Source organism: Cydia splendana, chromosome 6 (genome assembly GCF_910591565.1).
Source record: "Cydia splendana chromosome 6, ilCydSple1.2, whole genome shotgun sequence".
Lineage (NCBI taxonomy): Eukaryota > Metazoa > Arthropoda > Insecta > Lepidoptera > Tortricidae > Cydia > Cydia splendana.
The window spans coordinates 16,003,020-16,023,590 of NC_085965.1; the positions used below are offsets into that span (position 1 = coordinate 16,003,020).

At 36.7% G+C, this 20,571-nt stretch overlaps 1 protein-coding gene across 1 annotated transcript in view; it reads right to left on the bottom strand.

Annotated features, from left to right (window-relative positions):
- LOC134791727 (allatostatin-A receptor) overlaps positions 1-20,571 on the bottom strand; it is a 157,827-nt gene that overhangs the window by 29,579 nt on the left and 107,677 nt on the right. The window contains exon 2 of the mRNA XM_063762852.1: positions 6,117-6,967. Coding sequence (XP_063618922.1) covers positions 6,117-6,947 — 831 coding nt within the window. The 5' untranslated portion in view covers positions 6,948-6,967. The remainder of the gene's footprint in view (positions 1-6,116; positions 6,968-20,571) is intronic.

The following is a 20,571-nucleotide window of genomic DNA, read 5'->3' on the forward strand; positions in this document are numbered from 1 at the left end:
AAATTGGTGTGGAACGGATGTACTTTCAGCTACCTGTAGCAAAGCGACGAAATCGCGGAGTGAGCCACGCCTGCTTTTGGACCCATCTAACTAGGTACAATAATTTTAGATACCAGTAGAATGTAAATTCAGGTTTTACAATCACAGCATTTCTAAGGCAAAATAAATGCAGCATGAAGCGTAATCTGTTCTTCCCGTTACATTCTTTAAACAATTTAAAACGTGCATTCCTGGTTATTGTAATAGTGTGAAAGCCCAGAAATGCCTGACTACTTCAAAAAGTGCTCTCTGAGGAGCCAGGGGCACAGCTAACGCCTACCCTGTTGACCTTGATGCCACGGCACGTCACGTCCGGAGTCTTGTTTGAGATCCGGCGACGGAAATAAAATTACGTTGTTTATTTACCTACTCACTGGTAAAATTGTAATTTAAAAATATATATGTAGTAGTTACATGAATGTAGTTTTTTGTTTAAAATATAGCAGTATGAGAACAAACATATTGATTTAATGGTGTAAATTTAGGTACCTACTCCTCATTTCCACGAATGTAAATGGCGTCACCAGGATGCTGCTTAAAACATCTGACACAGATGAAAAGGCCTATTATCATTATTACTCCTCATTTTCAATTAGAAATATAAAAAAAGCTATTATTGAAAAAAATTAAAAAAAACTGAAAAGAAAAAAACAAGTTCAGTAGTCGAGAACATTGAATCAGTTTCATGATTAACATTTCGTATGTCAATTTGGACCTTGGAGTTTAAAAATAATGTCCAAATCGCTTGTGACGGATCCGGAACGAGGCATACGAATCGTTATGACACAGATAAAACAAACTATACATTATTATACGAAACAGCAACTTCAACAGTCGGGACCCATTAAAAGTCTAGGCTGCGGCACTAATGTTGACGACAATAATGGGTCCCGACCAAGGCCTATTGACTTCCTTGAAACGATGTGACCCTTCAAAATTTGTACATGTGTTGTCCGTTCCCAGACGAGATTGCCAGTAATTAACATCAAAATATTTTACTACAGCAACATTGCTAGAACTGGCTTTGTCTATAGATACGATTTCTAGAAACAAATCAAATTATTTTGATTTGTATTTTATGAAGTAGTCATATGTAAATTATTATTTATTTTTTGATATATGTATATTATTATCTATTATATTTCAGTTTGTCTTTGTCTATGTTCATAAAATCTACGAAGGGTAGACGTGCCTCTACCCTCCTTGATAAAATAAAAAAAAATCTTTGTCAATTGGCCTCTTTGATAGGCCTTGATTTGGGTCTGGCCGGTAAGAAGATAGACACGATAAAAGTCTGTAATGTCAATGCTGTCATTTAAGTCATTTAATGCAAAAATATAAATTTTCATATAAAACGATTTATTCACTTAAATATATTTATTTACTTACCTATTAATTTTAAAAATAAAAACTATTCATATGTACGAGCAACATATCTAAATGCGTCTTCGCACAGACTTAGTTAAATTTAAACCGTTGTCTCTCTTCCTTCCTTGCTGTATGTATCCGGCAATGGCGACTTTATCAACAATTCTGATCCGGATTATGGAAAGCCCTAATGTGTGTGTGGAAACCGTTGTAGTAAATCAGAAACAGCGATAATTTCAAGGTAAGATATATATTAATCTTTAAATAAAAATGAGCGTGCTAATTACCAAATTCAAATATAATAATTTAATCTTACTATCCCCGTCAGTCCCGCGGACGCTATATTGCGTCCGAAATTATAATCAAAATTCAACATAGATGTAAAATCCCACATTGTTTAAGCTGGTAACCCTAGGCATTAGCGACGTTAGTAATTAGGAAGATAGATTATATTGTTTAATTTTTTGACTATTTTGTTTTAGAAAGTGAATCAGCAGATGGCTTGAGCGTGAGATAATAATATAATCCTGGGCCGTCATATGATTTCTTGGAAAAAGCTCAGAAGGGCACGTATCTGCCGCATATCCAAACTAGTTTCCCGGTGACCAAGAACGCTGCGCGGAGCTGTGAAGCAGAAAATGTCCGATAACCGGATAGATGTAATAACAACTTGTAACCATTTGCCATATCAGTGTATGTATTCATATGTATTATGAAAATATTTATATCTTAATAATACGTAACTTTTTGCTACCTTTTATATTTCACTAATTTCTGAATATAGTACCTAATCATTATCTTTTAACGTATTTTTTTACTTATTTGTGAAATGCTAATTTAAGAGCCCAACAACGTGCACACTAGCGCCACTGCTAAATAATCGTGATTATTTAAATTTAACGACATGTATTTAAAAAAGGGGCCGCTACGGACTGTATTGTGTATTTAGGTACCTTTTGAATACATCAAACTAGATTTTATGTTGCTGGATTCGTCGATCTATGAGCTCAAAACAAAAACGGCCGTTTTAACTTTGGACGGGTAGATTGACGAATCCAATAACATAAAAACTAGTTTAATGTATTCAGCAGTGGCGCTAGTGTGCACGTTGATGGGCTCTTAAAAACCTGACCCCAACAAAAAAGAAAAAAATACAAAAAGAAATTCCCTCTCTGGGATTCGAACCCAGGACCATTAGCTTCCTGAACTGGATTACTGCCAATACCCGCTAGGCTAAACGGGTTGTCAATTCTAATTACAATGGTATCCTACCAGAGCGCTAGTAGTATAAACGAACTTTTGAAAGGGACATTTTTTTGTATGGAGTTATCGTTCTTCTCCTAGTGAGTATTATATTCTTTGGTCCCGACTGTTGAAGTTGCTGTTTCGTATAAGAATGTATAGTTTGTTTTATCTGTGTCATAACGATTCGTATGCCTCGTTCCGGATCCGCCACAAGCGATTTGGACATTATTTTTAAACTCCAAGGTCCAAATTGACATACGAAATGTTAATCATGAAACTGATTCAATGTTCTCGACTACTGAACTTGTTTTTTTCTTTTCAGTTTTTTTTAATTTTTTTCAATAATAGCTTTTTTGCAGTCGGGTTTTTTTATTTTCTAATTACTTTTAGTGTGGAAATCAGTCACATCAGTTTATCACGAAAATTGACAGTGCCGCAGCAGTAACGTTGCAACAGAGTACCTAATGCTACTGCAGTCACCACCCGAATGCCACCTTTATCATAACTTAGAAAGTTATTGAAAACGCGAGCGAAGCGAGCGCGACAATTTTTCGATATAAAAAAACGCAATTCGATAGACAGTTGGACATTTTTACTTTTAGTATGGAAATCAGTCACATCATTATATCACGAAAATTGAATGTCGTTACGGTACGAGTTTATCATTTTTACCCCACCTCAAAAAGTGCTCAGCGCCGCTAAAGAAGTTTTCACTTCAAAAACGCAATTTGATAGACAGTTGTACATTTTTACTTTTAGTAAGGAAATCAGTCACATCATTTTATCACGAAAATCGAAAGTGCTGCAGCAGTAACGTTGCAGCAGAGTAATGCTGCTGCAGTCGCCAACCGAATGTCACATTTATCATATCTTAGAAAGTTATTGAAAACGCGAGCGAAGCCATAGTCTAATAAAACATGGTCTTCCATTCCCAGAGTGACACGGGCCTACGTCACAACAACATGGCCGCTATATATAGCGCTATCGCATATTATCATATAGCGCTGTCGCATGATGACGTAGGCCCGTGTCAGTTAGGTGACCTAGAAAAGACGGGAATGGAGTACCAGGCGGAGTATATTATTATACCATGAGCGAAGCGAACGCGTAAATTTAAAGTACCCACAGTCGTGGCCATTATTAAGTGCTTAAGGAGGCGATACGTATGAACATGGATTTGATGCGATATAATTACGATTAGGTATAATTCATGACGGAGAAAATAAATAATTTTAAATAATTTTATGCAATTATACGCGTGTTGATATGTGTGTTTATTTTTTTACCACAACGTGACTATGTAAACTCATTTTTAGTTGTCTTGGTTACTTAATGTTTACTCAGCTCCTCAAAAGATGGCACTGTGCAATGAGGGGGCAATTAATTTACTGTCGTTTAATTGTGTTGTATTATTAAATCAACACAATTATCAATTCAATTGTTTTATCCGTACGATTGATTGAATTTTTAGAAGAGGGGTCTTTTAAACTTAGAGTTAATTTAGCAAAATCCTTCCTCGGTGGCTTATTTATGCCACATCGTATTAAATTCAGCGCCATCTGTTAGTCTACCAGGGTACTCTATAGTGTTAGCACATATTTGAAAAAAGTTTGCCCCTCCTTCCTAAGTAGGCATACGATTCAGGAGCAAACTTAAGTCAATCGAGTGTTGTGGCTACCCCCCCCTTTTAGGGGTTGAAATTTTATAGCCTATAACCTGGCCGGGGATTTTCTCGACAGATTAGTAAAGTTTTCATCAAAATCCGTTCAGCCGTTTTCACGTGATGCGCGTTCAAATAAATAGACAACAAACAGATAAACAGACAAACAGACAAAAATTCTAAAAACTGTTGGAACGTGTTCTGTTATCAAGTCTAAGTATTCCCAGCCAACTTTTTTTCAAATATCTTCCATGTACAGACTTTCGACCCTCTTCAGCTTTATTATATGTATAGAAGATTTATTCCAAATGAAGTAATATCTCACCGTAAGCTGTAGCCTGTAAGTGACGCTTTAGGTCGTTAAAACTATCTTTCGAAGCAGAAGCACTCTGGGTTTGTCAATTGTATTTTATACAATCGTGATCTAATGACAGCTTTTTCAACCGAGTACCGCGTTTAGGTCACGAAGCTTATTTAATTTTTCTTAGGTACCTATTCTAATCAAATTTAATGATAAGGGAAACGTAAAAAATATAATTTAAATAGGTACTTACATAACGATATGACACCACTTGACATATAGTATGTCAACTTTTTATACTTGCATACATACATACATACTTAAATAAATACGTACGTACATATAGGCTTCATTATCATATTTTTATTTATATTATAGGATAGTCATTATTAGTCACATAGTCACATTGGCCTCCTTTGCGTCGCGCAGTGCAGTATTAATACTGAACAGAATTACTATAACTTTATAACGTTATAGATTTTAAATGGTGACTCTAAATGAAAAACTGTAAAAGAAACCTATAACTATTTTTTAAATACCTATTCAGTGATACCCCACTCGACATATTTCGTTAACTTTTTTTTTTTTTTTTTCAATTTTGGCGTCTGGTTGTCGCCATATTGAATTTTGATTACTGTCATGTCTTTAGTGACACACGCAAAAGTAAGACGGTTCGATTGACGTAAGAATTATCAAAATCGGTTCACGCGTTTGGTCTCTGGAGTGCCACATAGGAACAAACATACATACATACATACATATATAGGCTGATAAACACATTACCCTCCTTTGCGTCGCGCAGTCGGGTAATAAACACATTACCCTCCTTTGCGTCGCGCAGTCGGGTAAAAAGGAGTTGCAGATTCAGACTACCCTAAAAGGCCTGATTTAGTCGATGCGAGAACTCGCATGAGAGTTTCATACCATTGCGGGTTTTGATAGGTTGGTTGAATTGGACGTAACCAACAGTTCGCAATGAAACTAAAATCGCATGCGAGTTCGCGCACCGTCTAAATCAGCCCACATATCTGAATAGGTAAGTTAAATAGAATTACATATAATAATATGGCTTATGTTTCGTTTAATTTAATTAAAAGTACCAGTGATATCAGCCCAGCCACAGTTGGGTCTTGTACTTCGTGTGTGGGTAATTCTTTATTCCTTTTGCCCGTCGCGTCGCAGGCGTGTCGAGGGGTTAAATGTTACAACGTGACGAGGATTGAATTTTGACTGACAACGTGTTTATTATCTTGTATATACGCTACTTATGTTGAAAACTGAAGTAGAACGAGACAATCATCTGTGTTTTTAGTTACAATTTTAATTGTGTAGCTTCTACATTGAAATAACATAGTCAAAAGTCCTTCTTGTCAAAGTCAATGTGTGTACAGTAAGCTGCGGAGATAGCTGACCCCCCCTGCAAACATGCAGTGTTTCTATGCAGGGGTGGGGGGTAGTTAGTTATATCTGCATAATACATTAATTAATTTTGATAATGCTCACCTGTATAGGACACCAGCACACAGCAAACACCACAACCACCACGACGACCATCCTGGTCACTTTCTTCCTCCCCCTCCTGCTTTCCGCGGATACTCTCCCCCCCGGCGCACTCTTCCACAGCCGGATCAACATACACATGTACAGACAACTAATCAACGCCAACGGCACGACGTATGAAGATAGGAAGAATGACAACTGGAAGCCTAGCTTGCTGTAACCCTGCTCTTCTAGAAAGACGCATGACGAATGATTTCTATGGTAGTAAGAGTACTCTCTCTCCCCGTGCCATATTCCTACAGGTATCGCTGTCGTTAGTATCACCACCCAGATGCAAGCTATCGCTAGTAACGCGTTCTTCTCTGTTCTGATCGACATTGATGTTATTGGATGTACCACAGCCATGAATCTGTCCAAGGACATAAGCACTAAGGTGTATACTGACGCGTGGGCGGTCACTACTATGAAATATTGCACAACTTTGCACCACCAGTCACCGAACGGCCATCTTGGCATTACATAGTCGGTGGCTGTGAAAGGTACGCAGAAAATGACGAAGAGGAGATCAGCTATTGCCAGATTTATGATGAGGAGATTTGTGGTCGATCGCATGCCAGGGTTGGCGGAGACGACCAACACGACCAAAGCATTGCCGACTAGTCCAACGATTCCGATGAAGCCGAAGAAAATTGGTACAACCCTGGACACGACTTTCTCTAGTAGTTCTCCACTTTCATATTCATTGCTGTAGTTACATGCTCCGAGGCTAAGTTCATCAGAGGTCATGTTCAAGCATATGCTATAAAAATCTTCGTCTGATGATTGGTGCTCCATTATTTCGAAAGTTGGGTTACCTGAAACAATACAAATGAATTTTTGAAACACTGTTACAATCATAATGTAGCAAATATATTTTTTTCAATACTCCTTTTTTCACGAGAAATCCCGGCTTGGCTATCGAGAGCACATTACAATTTCACGATGTAAGAGTTGCAACATTATTTACATTGACTGTTATTGATGAGATCGGTTTGATTGATTATTTATTCTTCCGTGCACAAACAGAGATGAGATCGAAGAGTTCACTATCTATGAATGATAGTAACTAAATATATATTCATATTCATATTCTTTATTTGTATTGATCATACATTGTCACAGATGCGTAATTTACATTATTATTATACAATAGGTATGTCAGAAATATATACAATTAAAAGTAGGTATCATTGTAAACATTGGAAAATTAATAATAATTAAATTGACAATAAAATAGTTATACCCCGTTCCAATACGTTGGGAATAATAATAATGGCTTTCCATTTAATATTCGTTAGCCTTCTAGGAATTCCTTGACCGAATAAAACGCCTTTTGGATCAGGAAACACTTGAGTTTTTTTATAAAAATGAGATCTGAAGCAACATCTTTTATATCGGTCGGTAACCTGTTATAGATTCGTGGACCTATAATTCGGAAGAAGTTACCTGTTTTTGCAAGTCTGTGCCTAGGTATTACTAGTACCTGCGTTCGTCTTGACGACTCACGCGTAGTAGAGGTGGAAAAGTGATTCCTGCTCCGCCGGATTAGTTTTCCCACCTCGAATATAAAGAGCGAGGGAACCGTTAGGATGCGTAATTTAATAAAAAGTTCTCTTGCCGGTTCGTCGGGCGGTACTCGGCACATAGACCGGACGACTTTTTTTTGGATTATAAAAGGGCGATCACGGTCTGCAGCTCAACCCCAAAGATCGATTCCATAGGAAAGATGGGAGTGAAAATAAGCGTAGTAGGCGGCTAGCAGATTATTTTGGGACAAGGAGCCTTTGAGTCTGGTTACGGCATAATAGCCAGAGTTTAGCCTAGCACAGAGGGAATCAATATGCTCCTATATTGAGGTGTCAACGAGTATTAGAGACTAACTTCACACATTAAATTTTCATGAGTGAATGTTTATGCAAAGCTTGACCTCAAAAGGGGTTTTACTTGATTGAGTCCTCAAGTTTTCTAGTTCGGTTGGTATATTTTAGAGGTGGGATTAATGTCGGGTGGTTTATTAACATAAACCTCATGCTTCAATAATCCTACATGGCGTTGGCGTTGCTATACTGTTATGAATAAATTAATACTATAATTGATAAATTTATATGGAAGATAACTTAGGTACCTATCTACTTCATAATAAATGATGAAAGAATAGTATTTTACCAACCTACCTTTCCGATTTTATTTTTATTTTTAAGTTAAGCCAGTATGTAACCTGTCAATGCTGTAATTGTACTTAAAGATCGTATATAAAATCGTATCGTGAAGGTACGTAATAAAATATACGAATAACATTGTAAAGATGGACAGTGGCGTAGCGTGAACTAATGTAGCCGTGGGCGAAGTCGCAACTGCGAGGCCCTTTTCTTTCAATGTGCCCGACCGAAGAAGGGGCCTCGCGCGAGGCCATTTCGGGCACTAGGCCGTGGGCGACGCCCCACTTCGCCCACGCTTAGCTACGCCACTGAAGATGGACATAGGTTATGATAACACTGATCGGCTTGGATGAATCTCAATGTATTCTCCTGGATCATCTCAAGAAATGTTGAACGATATACATCCCTGGCTCAATTAAGACCGTAGTTCTGTAGAAAGCGACCAACTTTTTATATTTGTCAAAGTGACTTACACCCTAACTCAGTAGCTTTGGTCGCTTTCTGCATTGATAAAAAAATTGAGTTGGTCGTTTTCTGCATAACTACGGTCTTAATGTAGGTATTTGTAGACAACACTTCCCACAGGTTCAGCAAAGGAATCACGTTCACAAAATTATCTTCCTAAATAAGCCCAATTCTGCCCCTCGTATGCTTACAAAGTTATCTGAAATTACTGGATTCCTTCACAAAGCAGGCTGTGTTATGACAATACCTCGGTTTCTGTCGTCCTATATTGCGTTCGGTAGTAAAATAACGCCGAGATTGCATTCATATCTGACGACAGAGCCCGGCGCCACCTTATATTTTTCCATTCCACCCAAGAGATCTTTTATGAATTGGTTTTTGCTAACTCATGAATATCAATAAGCTATTATAAATATTTTCCAGGAGGCGGTCCTAAATAGGCTCTTGTTCAAATGGTTATATATTGGAATTAGTTGAATATTTCGTACTTTTTTTAATACTATTTTACTAGAATTTTTAGTTTTTACAATTCTTAATTGTGTCGTCTCAACGAATAACAAAAATATTGTGTCATATCAACGAATTACAAAAACAATTTAATTTAACATCAAGCCTATTAGTTAGTACTTTTTTAATAAAAAAAATTGCTAAAAAAGGCGTTTTTTTATTAACATGTTTTATTAACCTTACTTATTTTTAAAATGATCAAAACCCTACCATAAGCTACGTAATGAACACGGTGCGCTGAGATTAGTTGAATGTCAGTCAACCAATCAGTGAGTGGAAAGTAAACGTGTAGTAGGTACAATTAGTATTACAAAAATACGTTGTTGGACAGGTGTACAACTAAGCCTACTGTCCAGTCACGATTTCGACCATCTATTACCACATTTCCGAGCATTGGCGTGAAAAAAATATTATATCTAACTTACAAATCATCAACATTAAATTCCCTGAATCATGTTGTTTGCGTATTCTGGAATTGTTCAATAAAGGCGCGAACGTGATGAACTATTTCTGTCTACTCAAGCAGATTTACTCGTTCTGTAAAGTAAACATTAATCGTGTGCTTGATGAGCAATGGTGCTAGAATTAAATAGAATAAGACAACTAGATGTGAGATTTGGGAAATTGCTAGTGTTAATGTTTTTTTTCTTCTTTCTGAACCGATTATCCTATCTGAATCTTTTTAGAATCTGAATCCTATTAGAAGAAATAAATTTCAGCCTACCCCTCTCAACCCCCTAAATTTCCCCCTAAAATCAGAAATAAGTGGTTTTGACTTATTCACAATGTTAGTGATGGTACTTTAGGCTTTGAGAAAAACGCATTTAATCGATTTGCATACCGAAGTGATCCCATAAGAGCTCCGCGAACAGTTTTGTGCGGAGCGGAATCCGTTACTTTTTTGTATGGTAATATGGTTTAAGCCAATAGATCCTCTATGTAAGTATCTATAATTTATAGAAAACGTTAAAAAGTAAACGAATTTGTGTCTCGTTTACTATTCAGGTAGCCTACTCGCTTGCCAAGCCCTTTCTCGAGCAGCTTGCCCTTGGATAAATAAATAATGAATTTGTAGTGATGATGAAGTTGATTAATAAAAGAAACCTGAATGGCTTAATCAAGACGCTCATGTCCGGTTTAGATTTGGAGAAATTATATCTAGGTAATAATATAACATAGCCGAAACAAGTGACTCGGCGATGTTCGACACTTTGTAATTTAGTCTCAACAACAACATGCCATGTCGTCATGTTTGCCGCATGACAAGGGTCGCGCGACCATTAGATGATGAACATTATATTAGATGACAAGTTTCACTAATATTTAATTTTTAACTTGACATGGCGACGTTATGGCCTTTTTTTGGGAAAACCAATAATAAGTACTATGTAAATATCATGAGATAAAAAGATGTGCGTTGTCACTGTCAATTTCCTTAATAAAATGAGTTAAGCATTTAACGTTCTAATCGCGTTCTAATGCCGCAATAGTACCTAATAGGCAAACAAAGCACTGTAAGCTCGCATGACTCCACTGATTCAGTCTCAGTGGCAGCGAGTCCGTGGACTAGGTCTACTGCGTCAATCGCACCGGCTAAGCCTCAAATGTTATGTCAAATAAAGTATGCACGTAAACCAGCTCATTAAGCAGCAACCTATGTCAACCCGCCGCAGCCCAGGCACCCGCAGCCTGCCCGAGACACCGGAGCGCCCAGTGGTGCAAATGCAAATGCTTGGTTTGTTGATGAAAATACAAAAATTATGGATCCCGTCATGAGAACTGGGTTTTGACAAAATGGGAATAATTTGGAACTAAGTATATACTTTCAAACAAAAAAAATATTTTCCCATTCGGTTCACACATGACGGAGATCCGAGGTAACATAAGGCAAGTACATGCCGTTTTTTTTGGAGTCCGTAAATTAGCACACCCGAAAATGTAATAAGTAGACCCTCTTTCTTTTTGGTAAGAATATAAAAAAAAACTGTAGTATCAATGGTTTTATGACACCCACTAGCAACAATTTATCAAACTAGTTGACACACAAACTGCTTTCCTAGTGTTCACTAAAATGAGATGGCCCAACTGACAGATTAACGCTGTTAACAGCTATAATTTGTGTTAATAATCTGTATGTAAACATCTATAAACTAATCAGAGGGGCTAAAACGCGAATAAGTCGTTTATTTAGTTTGCGCCTACGCTAATAAAACTCTTCCAGCATATTTTAAAGTTTTTAAGTATTTTGAGTTTTATGCCGCCAGACATATGGTCGATATTATTCTGACATTTTCTGATGTTCGGAACGTTTCAACTCTCAATGTCTAGTCTGTAATGGGAGACCACACACCAACTATGTTGAATGTAAACTATGATAGGTATGTGATAAATTAGCAAATTGTTGGCAACCAAGACTAGATACGGACCAACAGATGACTAGGTAGATTAGGAGGTAAAGCTACGTCTACAACTCCTACCAACACATTGCTTTACGGTTTCTGAAGTGTAATTGGTAGTGTAAGGTTGACGCTCACCTATCACCGACGCGTCAACTAAGGTTTTAAAATATTTTAATATTCTAAGAATTTGTATTATGTACCTATTGCAAGTGATGCGAAGTGGGCTATTAAAAGCAAACTTTTTTTTTAATCTATATACATCTCGTTGCGTTGATACCATATTTTTCGCTCGCCGTTCACGGGCAATATTCTGAACAGTTTTTACGTGGTGTGCATTAGATTGACGGTGGTTGGCCGCAGGTGGATAACTGTGCGATAACCTTTACGTACTTTAATTTCAGTAGTTTCCATCGTGTTTTGTGTTTTCATGCAAATGTATTCCCAGAAAACGATTCAATTGCAAAATGTTAATTGTGAGATTTAACAATTCTAATGAGATCCTTGTTTCTGACGTGGCTATTAACTAGCTGTCGCAAAGTCTCGTGCTTTGCAAGGTTTAAACCGCCTACAGCAGTGCTTGGGAAAAATATGGATACAAAGCTTAATTGAAAATGCCACTTACATTTTATTAATAAGCTGAAAAAACAGACACAGTAGACATACATTTTAGCATTAAGGTATAAATACTAACTGCATGTAACTATTGAAACTTGTGTAATATACTTATGGTTAAAAGTAAGTAATAAAATAATAATAAAATATAATCTTGCAATGGTAGAAATATGAAAAATTGCATCATCTGTGTGCATATTTTGATTTAAATGATTAGGTAAAAAGTGAAAAGTATAAATAAACTGTGTTAGTTTAGACGGAGATAATTTACAATGAAGCAAAAATATTTCCTCGTAAAAGAGATACACATATACGGATAGAACGATTAACAGTGTAAGTTGAGGTGCCCAGGCAATACACGTCGAGTATCGTTACGTAACCGTTAGCGCCATTTTGAAATTAAAATTATTTTTCCCATGCTTAAGCATGCAGAAAATAATTAATTTATTTAGTAATATACCTACTGGTGATTCCATACATCTTTCGTTTCTCTCAACGAAACATAAATTACGATACCTTTAAGAATAAATAACCTGTAAGTATACGTACGAGGGCTTCTCTTAAGACCCAAAGCGTCAAGACTTCGGACGATAAAACTTACAGGATACGATTCTAGAAGCTAACCTATTAAACTAAGTGGTCGTACTTTGTGCTTACTCCCCGGCAGGATTTGATGGGTGCTTTTATTCGTAAAGTTTATTGAGATGGCCGTAGAGAGTTCTGGAACTAAGTAAGATCGTTAATAAGTTGTAACAATATAAAACCTGGTTTCTTTACGGCTCCGCTCATGTTGAAAAGTGTATAAGTTAGAAACAAACTTCACTTTCTTGTTAAAACTTTCTGACTAGCATTTCTTTCTTCTGGTCTTGCGTTTACTCGTAAAGTATTATAGCAACTTTACGAGTTACACGTGCTACGCGAAATGACATTATTTATCTAAAACCTGCCAAGCGCGAGCCGGACTCGTGCAGGAAGAGTTCCGTACCATTACGCTAAAAACATCACGTTTTTTGTATGGGAGCCCCACTTAAATATTTATTTTATTTTGTTTTTAGTATTTTTTTGTTATAGCGGCAACATAAATACATCATCTGTGAAATTTTCAACTGTCTAGCTATAACGGTTTAGACGGACAGACGGACAGACAGACGGACTATAACAGACGGACAGACGGACAGACAGACGGACAGTGGAGTTTTAGTAATAGGGTCCCGTTTTTACCCTTTGTGTACGAAACCCTAATAAATGTTGGCACTGTTGGCAGGTACATATAAATTTTAACTTCTATAGAAATATTTTAAAGAACTCAAGCTACTTTAATAAAAGTTGTATCGCCTAAAAAGCAATCTGCTAGAAAACAGGGATTAACGTCGCCGTCGTCTCATTCGTAACTTAATTTCTACCGTCCCGTCGAGACGGAGACAGGAGAATTTTAAATAAGGTGGCGGATAATGGGTCATCGGGAAACCGTTCCGCAAAAAGCGGGAAAAATCACATAGCTTATGTATCGTATGCGCGCGGAAAAATTTACAAAACTCGTTTAAAGACGATCCATACAATCATTCCAACAATTTTTATTTGTCTTTCAATGGCCAACAGTATTAGCCAAAGGCCGCTCGTCCATCGGCGACGCCATTTGCTATTCCGTACCAGAGTTACGAGCCGCGAAAACTTCTTGCGTCAGTTGCCATCATGCTTATTTTGCTTGTCTAATGCCAACTGAAATAGACTGCGATGATGTGTTATCCTCTATTTGTGTTGAATTTTATTTTGGATTCGGATTTCTGGTTAAGACGATGGTTGTGGTTAGTAATCGGCCATGAATTTTATTTTTCCTTGATGACGACGTAAGTAAGATATGTTTACTTACGTCACCTATCAGGCTATGATGATCGTATTTGTCTACGTGACAGCGATGGTAAAAAGTGACACTTATTTTATCACGTGAATAAAGCCATCCATAATACGTCTACTGTAAGTATGCATTAGTTTTCTTCCTTTAAAATCATTACCTCAGTAATTAATTTAAAGCCTATTACGTATAAACTGAACGCTTATGATATTGTCATAAGTTTATGCATAGCGTCCATACTGCTATAAAACTTCAATAAAATATATCTCCAATACCGAAAGGCTTGTGTTTTTGTACTAGAATACGAAAATAAAATACCTTCCCGCAACTGTAATAACTGTATTTAACAATATTCCATTTTAATTCACTCAACGAAAACGATGGTACAAAAAATGTGTAGGTACTTATACTTACCTCATGAAGCTGATGACTGTCATAACTCCAAATAGTCCCAGGAATGACAACTAATTTAACATCGAATGGTACCTTAATGGAATGATGCCTTATTTGTCTTTGTGGCAGTTACGAAAAGGTAAAGGTAGATTTATCGATCTCCATGATCGTACCTACTCCGACCGTCCGATAATTTGTTAAAAATTCTTTGGCTGTTACTTTTCGAAAGGAGATAATTAGCATTTTTCATTTGATTAATGGTAAAGTTCGATCAGAGGACGCTGAGTTTTACACAAAGAAATACCAACTTTGCGGAGACTTATCAAAGAACAAAATCGAAGCCGACAGCAAATGTATTTCGTACTTTTCTATTCTGTGTTTATAAATCTGCAAAGAAAAGTTTTAATTTTTGACAAGAACAATTTGGAAACATTACATTCTTTTCCACAGTTTAAAGACTCTTAAGGTATGTTTTACTTTAGCACTAGTTTTTTTCTGTAATAATATATATTTTTTCCTTTATTCTAGAGTACACCCGCATGAAATAAGGTATTTTTCGAGCAAGTGTGATAAAAATTTTTTTTACATGTTTTGGTGGCTGCCGTTCTTCAACCCACCAACGGAGCGGCAGCTGAAGTCCACGAGAGTTAACTACACACATCCCTTAACCACTTTACGAGTTATCGCCTGGGATGCGATGACTGACGAAATTTGCGCTAGCCCGCGATCTAAGTATATCTAAGCATTTATATTTATAAATCTGCGACTACAATGTGACAGCGGCAATTACCTACGGTACGTTGCGCGCTGTCACGTCGCTTTGCAAGGACAGTGAAGAGAAAACTAATTGAGAAAGAAATGGAGAAGCAACGAGTATATTTTTTTATTTTTATATAAATATAACGAACATTAAATATTCCCACCTTAAATTTACTGTGCTGTGTAATGCCGTACTGTGTTACTTTCTTAAAATGCCAGTTGCTATAAATATCAAGTGACAACGCGATATATATAGTTTTGATATACAGAAACCTATTGTTTCCGAGGATTCTGACGCTGGTGTAATATGGATGTAGTTCATTATGTCACTCTTCCTTTGTTATTTTATTTTGCCATTGTTGGCTTATTTTTCTTACTATAATTTTCAGAAATTCAAAGAGGGATGTTTCTTGAATAATTTTAATAATGTTGCTTTGAAATGCTAGGCGTATTTCAGGGCCAATATCAGCAGCGTTTTTAATGCCTAATTCATAGATATCTTTTTTAAAAGTGTGTTTTTTTTTAATCATTTATTTACATACAATATATATACAGTGGTACTACTAAACTAAATTAATAACTAGCCTAAATCTAAAGTGTGTTTACATTTTCATGTTATTTCTCGTTGTTTGGTTAGTCAGGAACCTCTACCAGACAACCAATACTATCATCAAAACATCGAAAAACTTCCTCAAAAATAAGTCGTAAGAAATTAGGGAGACAAAACGAAGTTTGTCACCCAACGGTTAATACACTACACATAAATACATAGGTACTTGCCGAGCGGGATCCTGTCAAAGCGAAACGTACCGACGACGCAACGCATGGAAATTGCTTTTGAGTGTACTATTTAGCTATTCTGTGCCTTACATGTAAATTTCTGTTATCGAAAGCGGTGCCTATTAATGAAGTCAAAGGCCTAGTCAATTCCCAAAGGCGAATAGCTTCTGGAAATTTCAGTGTCGTGATTGCCGTTCACTATCCTCGGCCGTATCTCTTCGGCCACTGAGCGCAGAACCATTTTAACTATAGCCCCGAAACCACCAACAACTATGAGAAATGCAACCACTTGTCTTATTCTAGTTCACCTGAGGGTGATCTGTAAGGGTTTGGAATGATAGCTCCGTTCTGTCTCCCAATTTGTTTGTTAGATGCATTTCTACCGTGAGATTAAGTCGAATGGCAGAGTGACTTGTTTAGATTATCAAACATGTAGCAGCATGCTCTCCGGGAGCCTATTTCAGATTGTTACTAAGTTCCATAATTATGTTTGTATGTAAAATGTTTATTGCACTTTACATAACAACTATTCATTAAATAGACTTTCGGACAATGTATTCTAAAGAAGTTATAACATAAAGTCTAAGAACAAACGAACTTGTAATTTGACACCAGTGCCATGTTTATCAAAAGCTTGTAACTTGTAATACAAGTGGAAGTCCCTTTCTAACGCAAGCTGTCAAAAAGTGACATACGCTTGTATTAAAAGTAACAAGCTTTTGAGAAACGGGCCCCAGATGTAGATTGTCAAACGTTGACGTAGTTGACAATCGAGTTAGAGTGTGTGATGTCGTCATTTTGTTTATTTTATGAAACGAATGCTTGCTCACTTTGTCATAAATTCATAATAATATCTCTATGCGTTTTTGGTTAATATTGCTTAGTTTACTAAATATAAAAAACCAGCAATGCCCGAAATCTATCTACTTTACGATTTATAACAATTATGAAACTACTAACAATGCATGAAATCTTCAATAAATAGTGCTATTTTTGTCAAACCAAATGAAATGAAATCAAAGAGAAACCGGGAACAAGCGATCGTGGAAATTTAAGTACACAATAATTGTTTGTTTTTTCCCTCCGCTTTTTGCGATACCAGATAATGCTTGAATAAATTCGATATCATTTTTGGAGTCAACATTCGACCTTTTTGAGACTGGTTGATTTCTGAAAACGCCTATTTCACCTTTTTGGTGAAAAAAAAACGTAAATGTCTTTAATACAATCAAACCCACATAATGTTGAGAATAAGTTTCTAACACTGCGTGATAATGATTCTAAATTAAGTGGTTTTCAGAAGCATTGAACAATTTTTCATCACTTTCTCCAGAATATATAATGAAATATTTCAAACTTGTCAAAGTACCTTACTCATTTAAAGCAGCGGTCGGCAACCTTTTAGCAGTCAAGGGCCACATAGCAGTTAACGAAGTGGACGTGGGCCGCACTTCGTTAGTATTTATGCCTTTATCAGACATTGTCGTTTGTCAATATTACAAAAAAAATTGCCAGGGAGACTCGCGGGCCGCTGGTTGCCGACCGCTGATTTAAAGGATTATAAAATTGAGAGTGTTCATATTTAATGACTAGGCTTAGTAAGACAGTTGCGGCGTGATTCGGGAAATGAGTTAGAGATTCAGTAGATATGAAATAGTAAAGATATGTGACGTTCCACGGCAAAAGGTACCATATGGCGGTTGGCGCTTACGCTATTATTTATGCCGCTCCAATATTATTGCGGCCGCCATAAGGTACCTTTTGCCGTGGAACGTCACATATCTTTACTATTTCATATCTAGTTCATAATTCATTTCCCGAATCGCGCCCTTGGTAGTTGGTAGGTAGAGAATTTCTTCGAATCGTATTTGGAGCATTCCATGAAATTGTCGACCGTTTGTCCCGTACAAACGCGAATTTTCTGAAGATTTGCAGGTATAAGAGTTTCCTTTTCTATGAAAAATGGTCAAAAATATGCACAGAAAAATATTCGCCTGCTTTAAATGCCGAATAAAAAGTCGCAACACAGGAAAAACGTTTGTACGGGACAGTCCGTGGAATGCTCCATTAATGGGATGTTATTAATTTCATATAGAAGGAACCTCCGATTTTATTTTATATAGTTATAGGGCAATTCAAACTTACAGGAGTTACAGGGTTTTTTCTTACGAGCGAAATGCAAGCCCGAATGATGCAAAAATAACAAAATTACATAATTTTGACATCAAGATGTAGGTAAGTTTGAATTATTATAGATTTATAGCGTATTTTGTGTAATAATAAATAATAAATAAATATTATAGGATATTATTACACAAATTGACTAAGTCCCACAGTAAGCGCAATAAGGCTTGTGTTGTGGGTACTTAGACAACGATATATATAATATATACATATTTATAAATACTTAAATAGATAGAAAACACCCATGACTCTGGAACAAATATCTGTGTTCATCACACAAATAAATGCCCTTATCGGGATTCGAACCCAGGACCATCGGCTTCACAGGCAGGGTCACTACCCACTAGGCCAGACCGGTCGTCAAATTTGGTGTAATATTTATTTTAAACTATACATAGTAAAGTTTGCTTAACTACAAACAAAACTAGACTACTGGTCCGATTCGGATTTTGTAATAGACATCTATTAGATATCTTTTACACATCGCCGAGATACGATAACGATATGTTTAACTATCTAACCTGTCAAATTTGACATGAGATTACTTAGAGATCTAATTCATATCTAATAGAACGATCTATCTTAAAAGTGACATTGGTTGCCCGAATTGCGCTGCAAAAGAGAACTAGTTGAAATCTAAACTATAACGTATCTAGAATGGATCTAGTACGTGTCGTCTCTTGTGAATATCTTGAAGTTCGAATACGGCAGTACTGCTGTTAAAATATCACGTTTGAGAAACTTCTCTGCCAAGACCCTCGTCTCCTTCGAGGGTGTATTTGTCATGTTTTGTTTCACCGAGTCACACCGAGTATTCGAGACGACGACGAATGGAGTACTTCTGCTTGTTAAATTGGAAATCTTTTGTTAAGATAAATGATTAATTTTCTGAGGATCTTTATTCATGTCTCTGCTGTCACACAATTATATGGGAGGTTGTTCGTCAAATTTAATTCGACATACATTTAGGATGAACGTATTCTCCTTATAGGCCAGTCAAATTAGATTTAAAAAAAGCATTTCGAGGAATTAATTTGCAGCAAGCTGGAAATCATATTAATACCTTCATTTGGTCCTAAATGCGTATAATCCGAGTTTGCTCCATCCCAGGAGCCTTGGATTGACAAAACCACTCGATGTAGAAGGAACCCACCATCAATTACAATATCACTACCACTACTACCAGCTAGGTTGTTGTGTGTGTGAAAAAAAATTAGGATTTTAAACAAAGAAAAAGAAATTCAAAGTTGCGGCCATTTTTACAATCTTTGACAATGAATTCATATTAAGGTACCTTTAGGATACTCAGATGTAAATTTTTATCATGATTAGAGCAAATTTTCCGTTAAACGTACCGTTTTTGAACTATCAGCAAGAACCTGAAAAAGAGCAATTTTTTTTCCACAACTCCTGGAATGGAGTGAACTCGGATTACACCAATTTAGAACCAAGTGACGGTATTAAGACGATTTCCAGCTTGCTGGTAGTTACTTCCTGGAAAATATCTTATTTGACTGGCCAGGTACACGTGGAGGCCAAATAGAACTATCAAATTCATTTTCATATTAAGTTATCATTCACCTGTAACACATTTTTAGGGTTCCGTATCTCAAAAGGGCAAAACGGAACCCTTTTAGGATCACTTTGTTGTCCGTCCGTGCTTCCGTCCGTCCGTCTGTCTGTCAAGACCCTTTATCTTGGGAACGCGTGAAGGTATCGAGTTGAAATTAAAACCATGTACTTAGGTCTATAGCCCCTTGAAGCTGTGAAAAAACCGGCGTTTTCCTAGAGATAAGACGTAGCTAGATCGATTTTTCGCCCCCGAAAAACCATATAGCAAATTTAATCGAAATCGTTAGAGCCCTTTCCGAGATCCCCGAAATATATGTATATACTCGTATAAATAAACAAGAATTGCTCGTTTAAAGATATAAAGATAATATATTTTCACATCACCTATTCGAAAAAGGGCTTTTTCTTCCACGCTAGGAGGGATGAAAGTGGCACTTTTCTTCCCTGCTAGGAGGAATCAAAGTTGTACTTTTCTGTTCTAGAACGCGATTTTTTCTTTCTTGCATACTATTTTTTTTTGGTCAAATGATACATATTTTGGAATATAACAATTTCCTCATAGTTAATGTGAAAAGCAGTATGTGTTACACGGTATCAAAATTATTTCGTCTTGGGCGTTAACACTTGAATCCTTTATTACGCTCAGGATTCTACTATAGAATCCCTCACTACGTTCGGGATTCTGTTGTAGAATCCATCGGTTCATTCAGGATTCAATGTACGCCCTTGACGGAAAT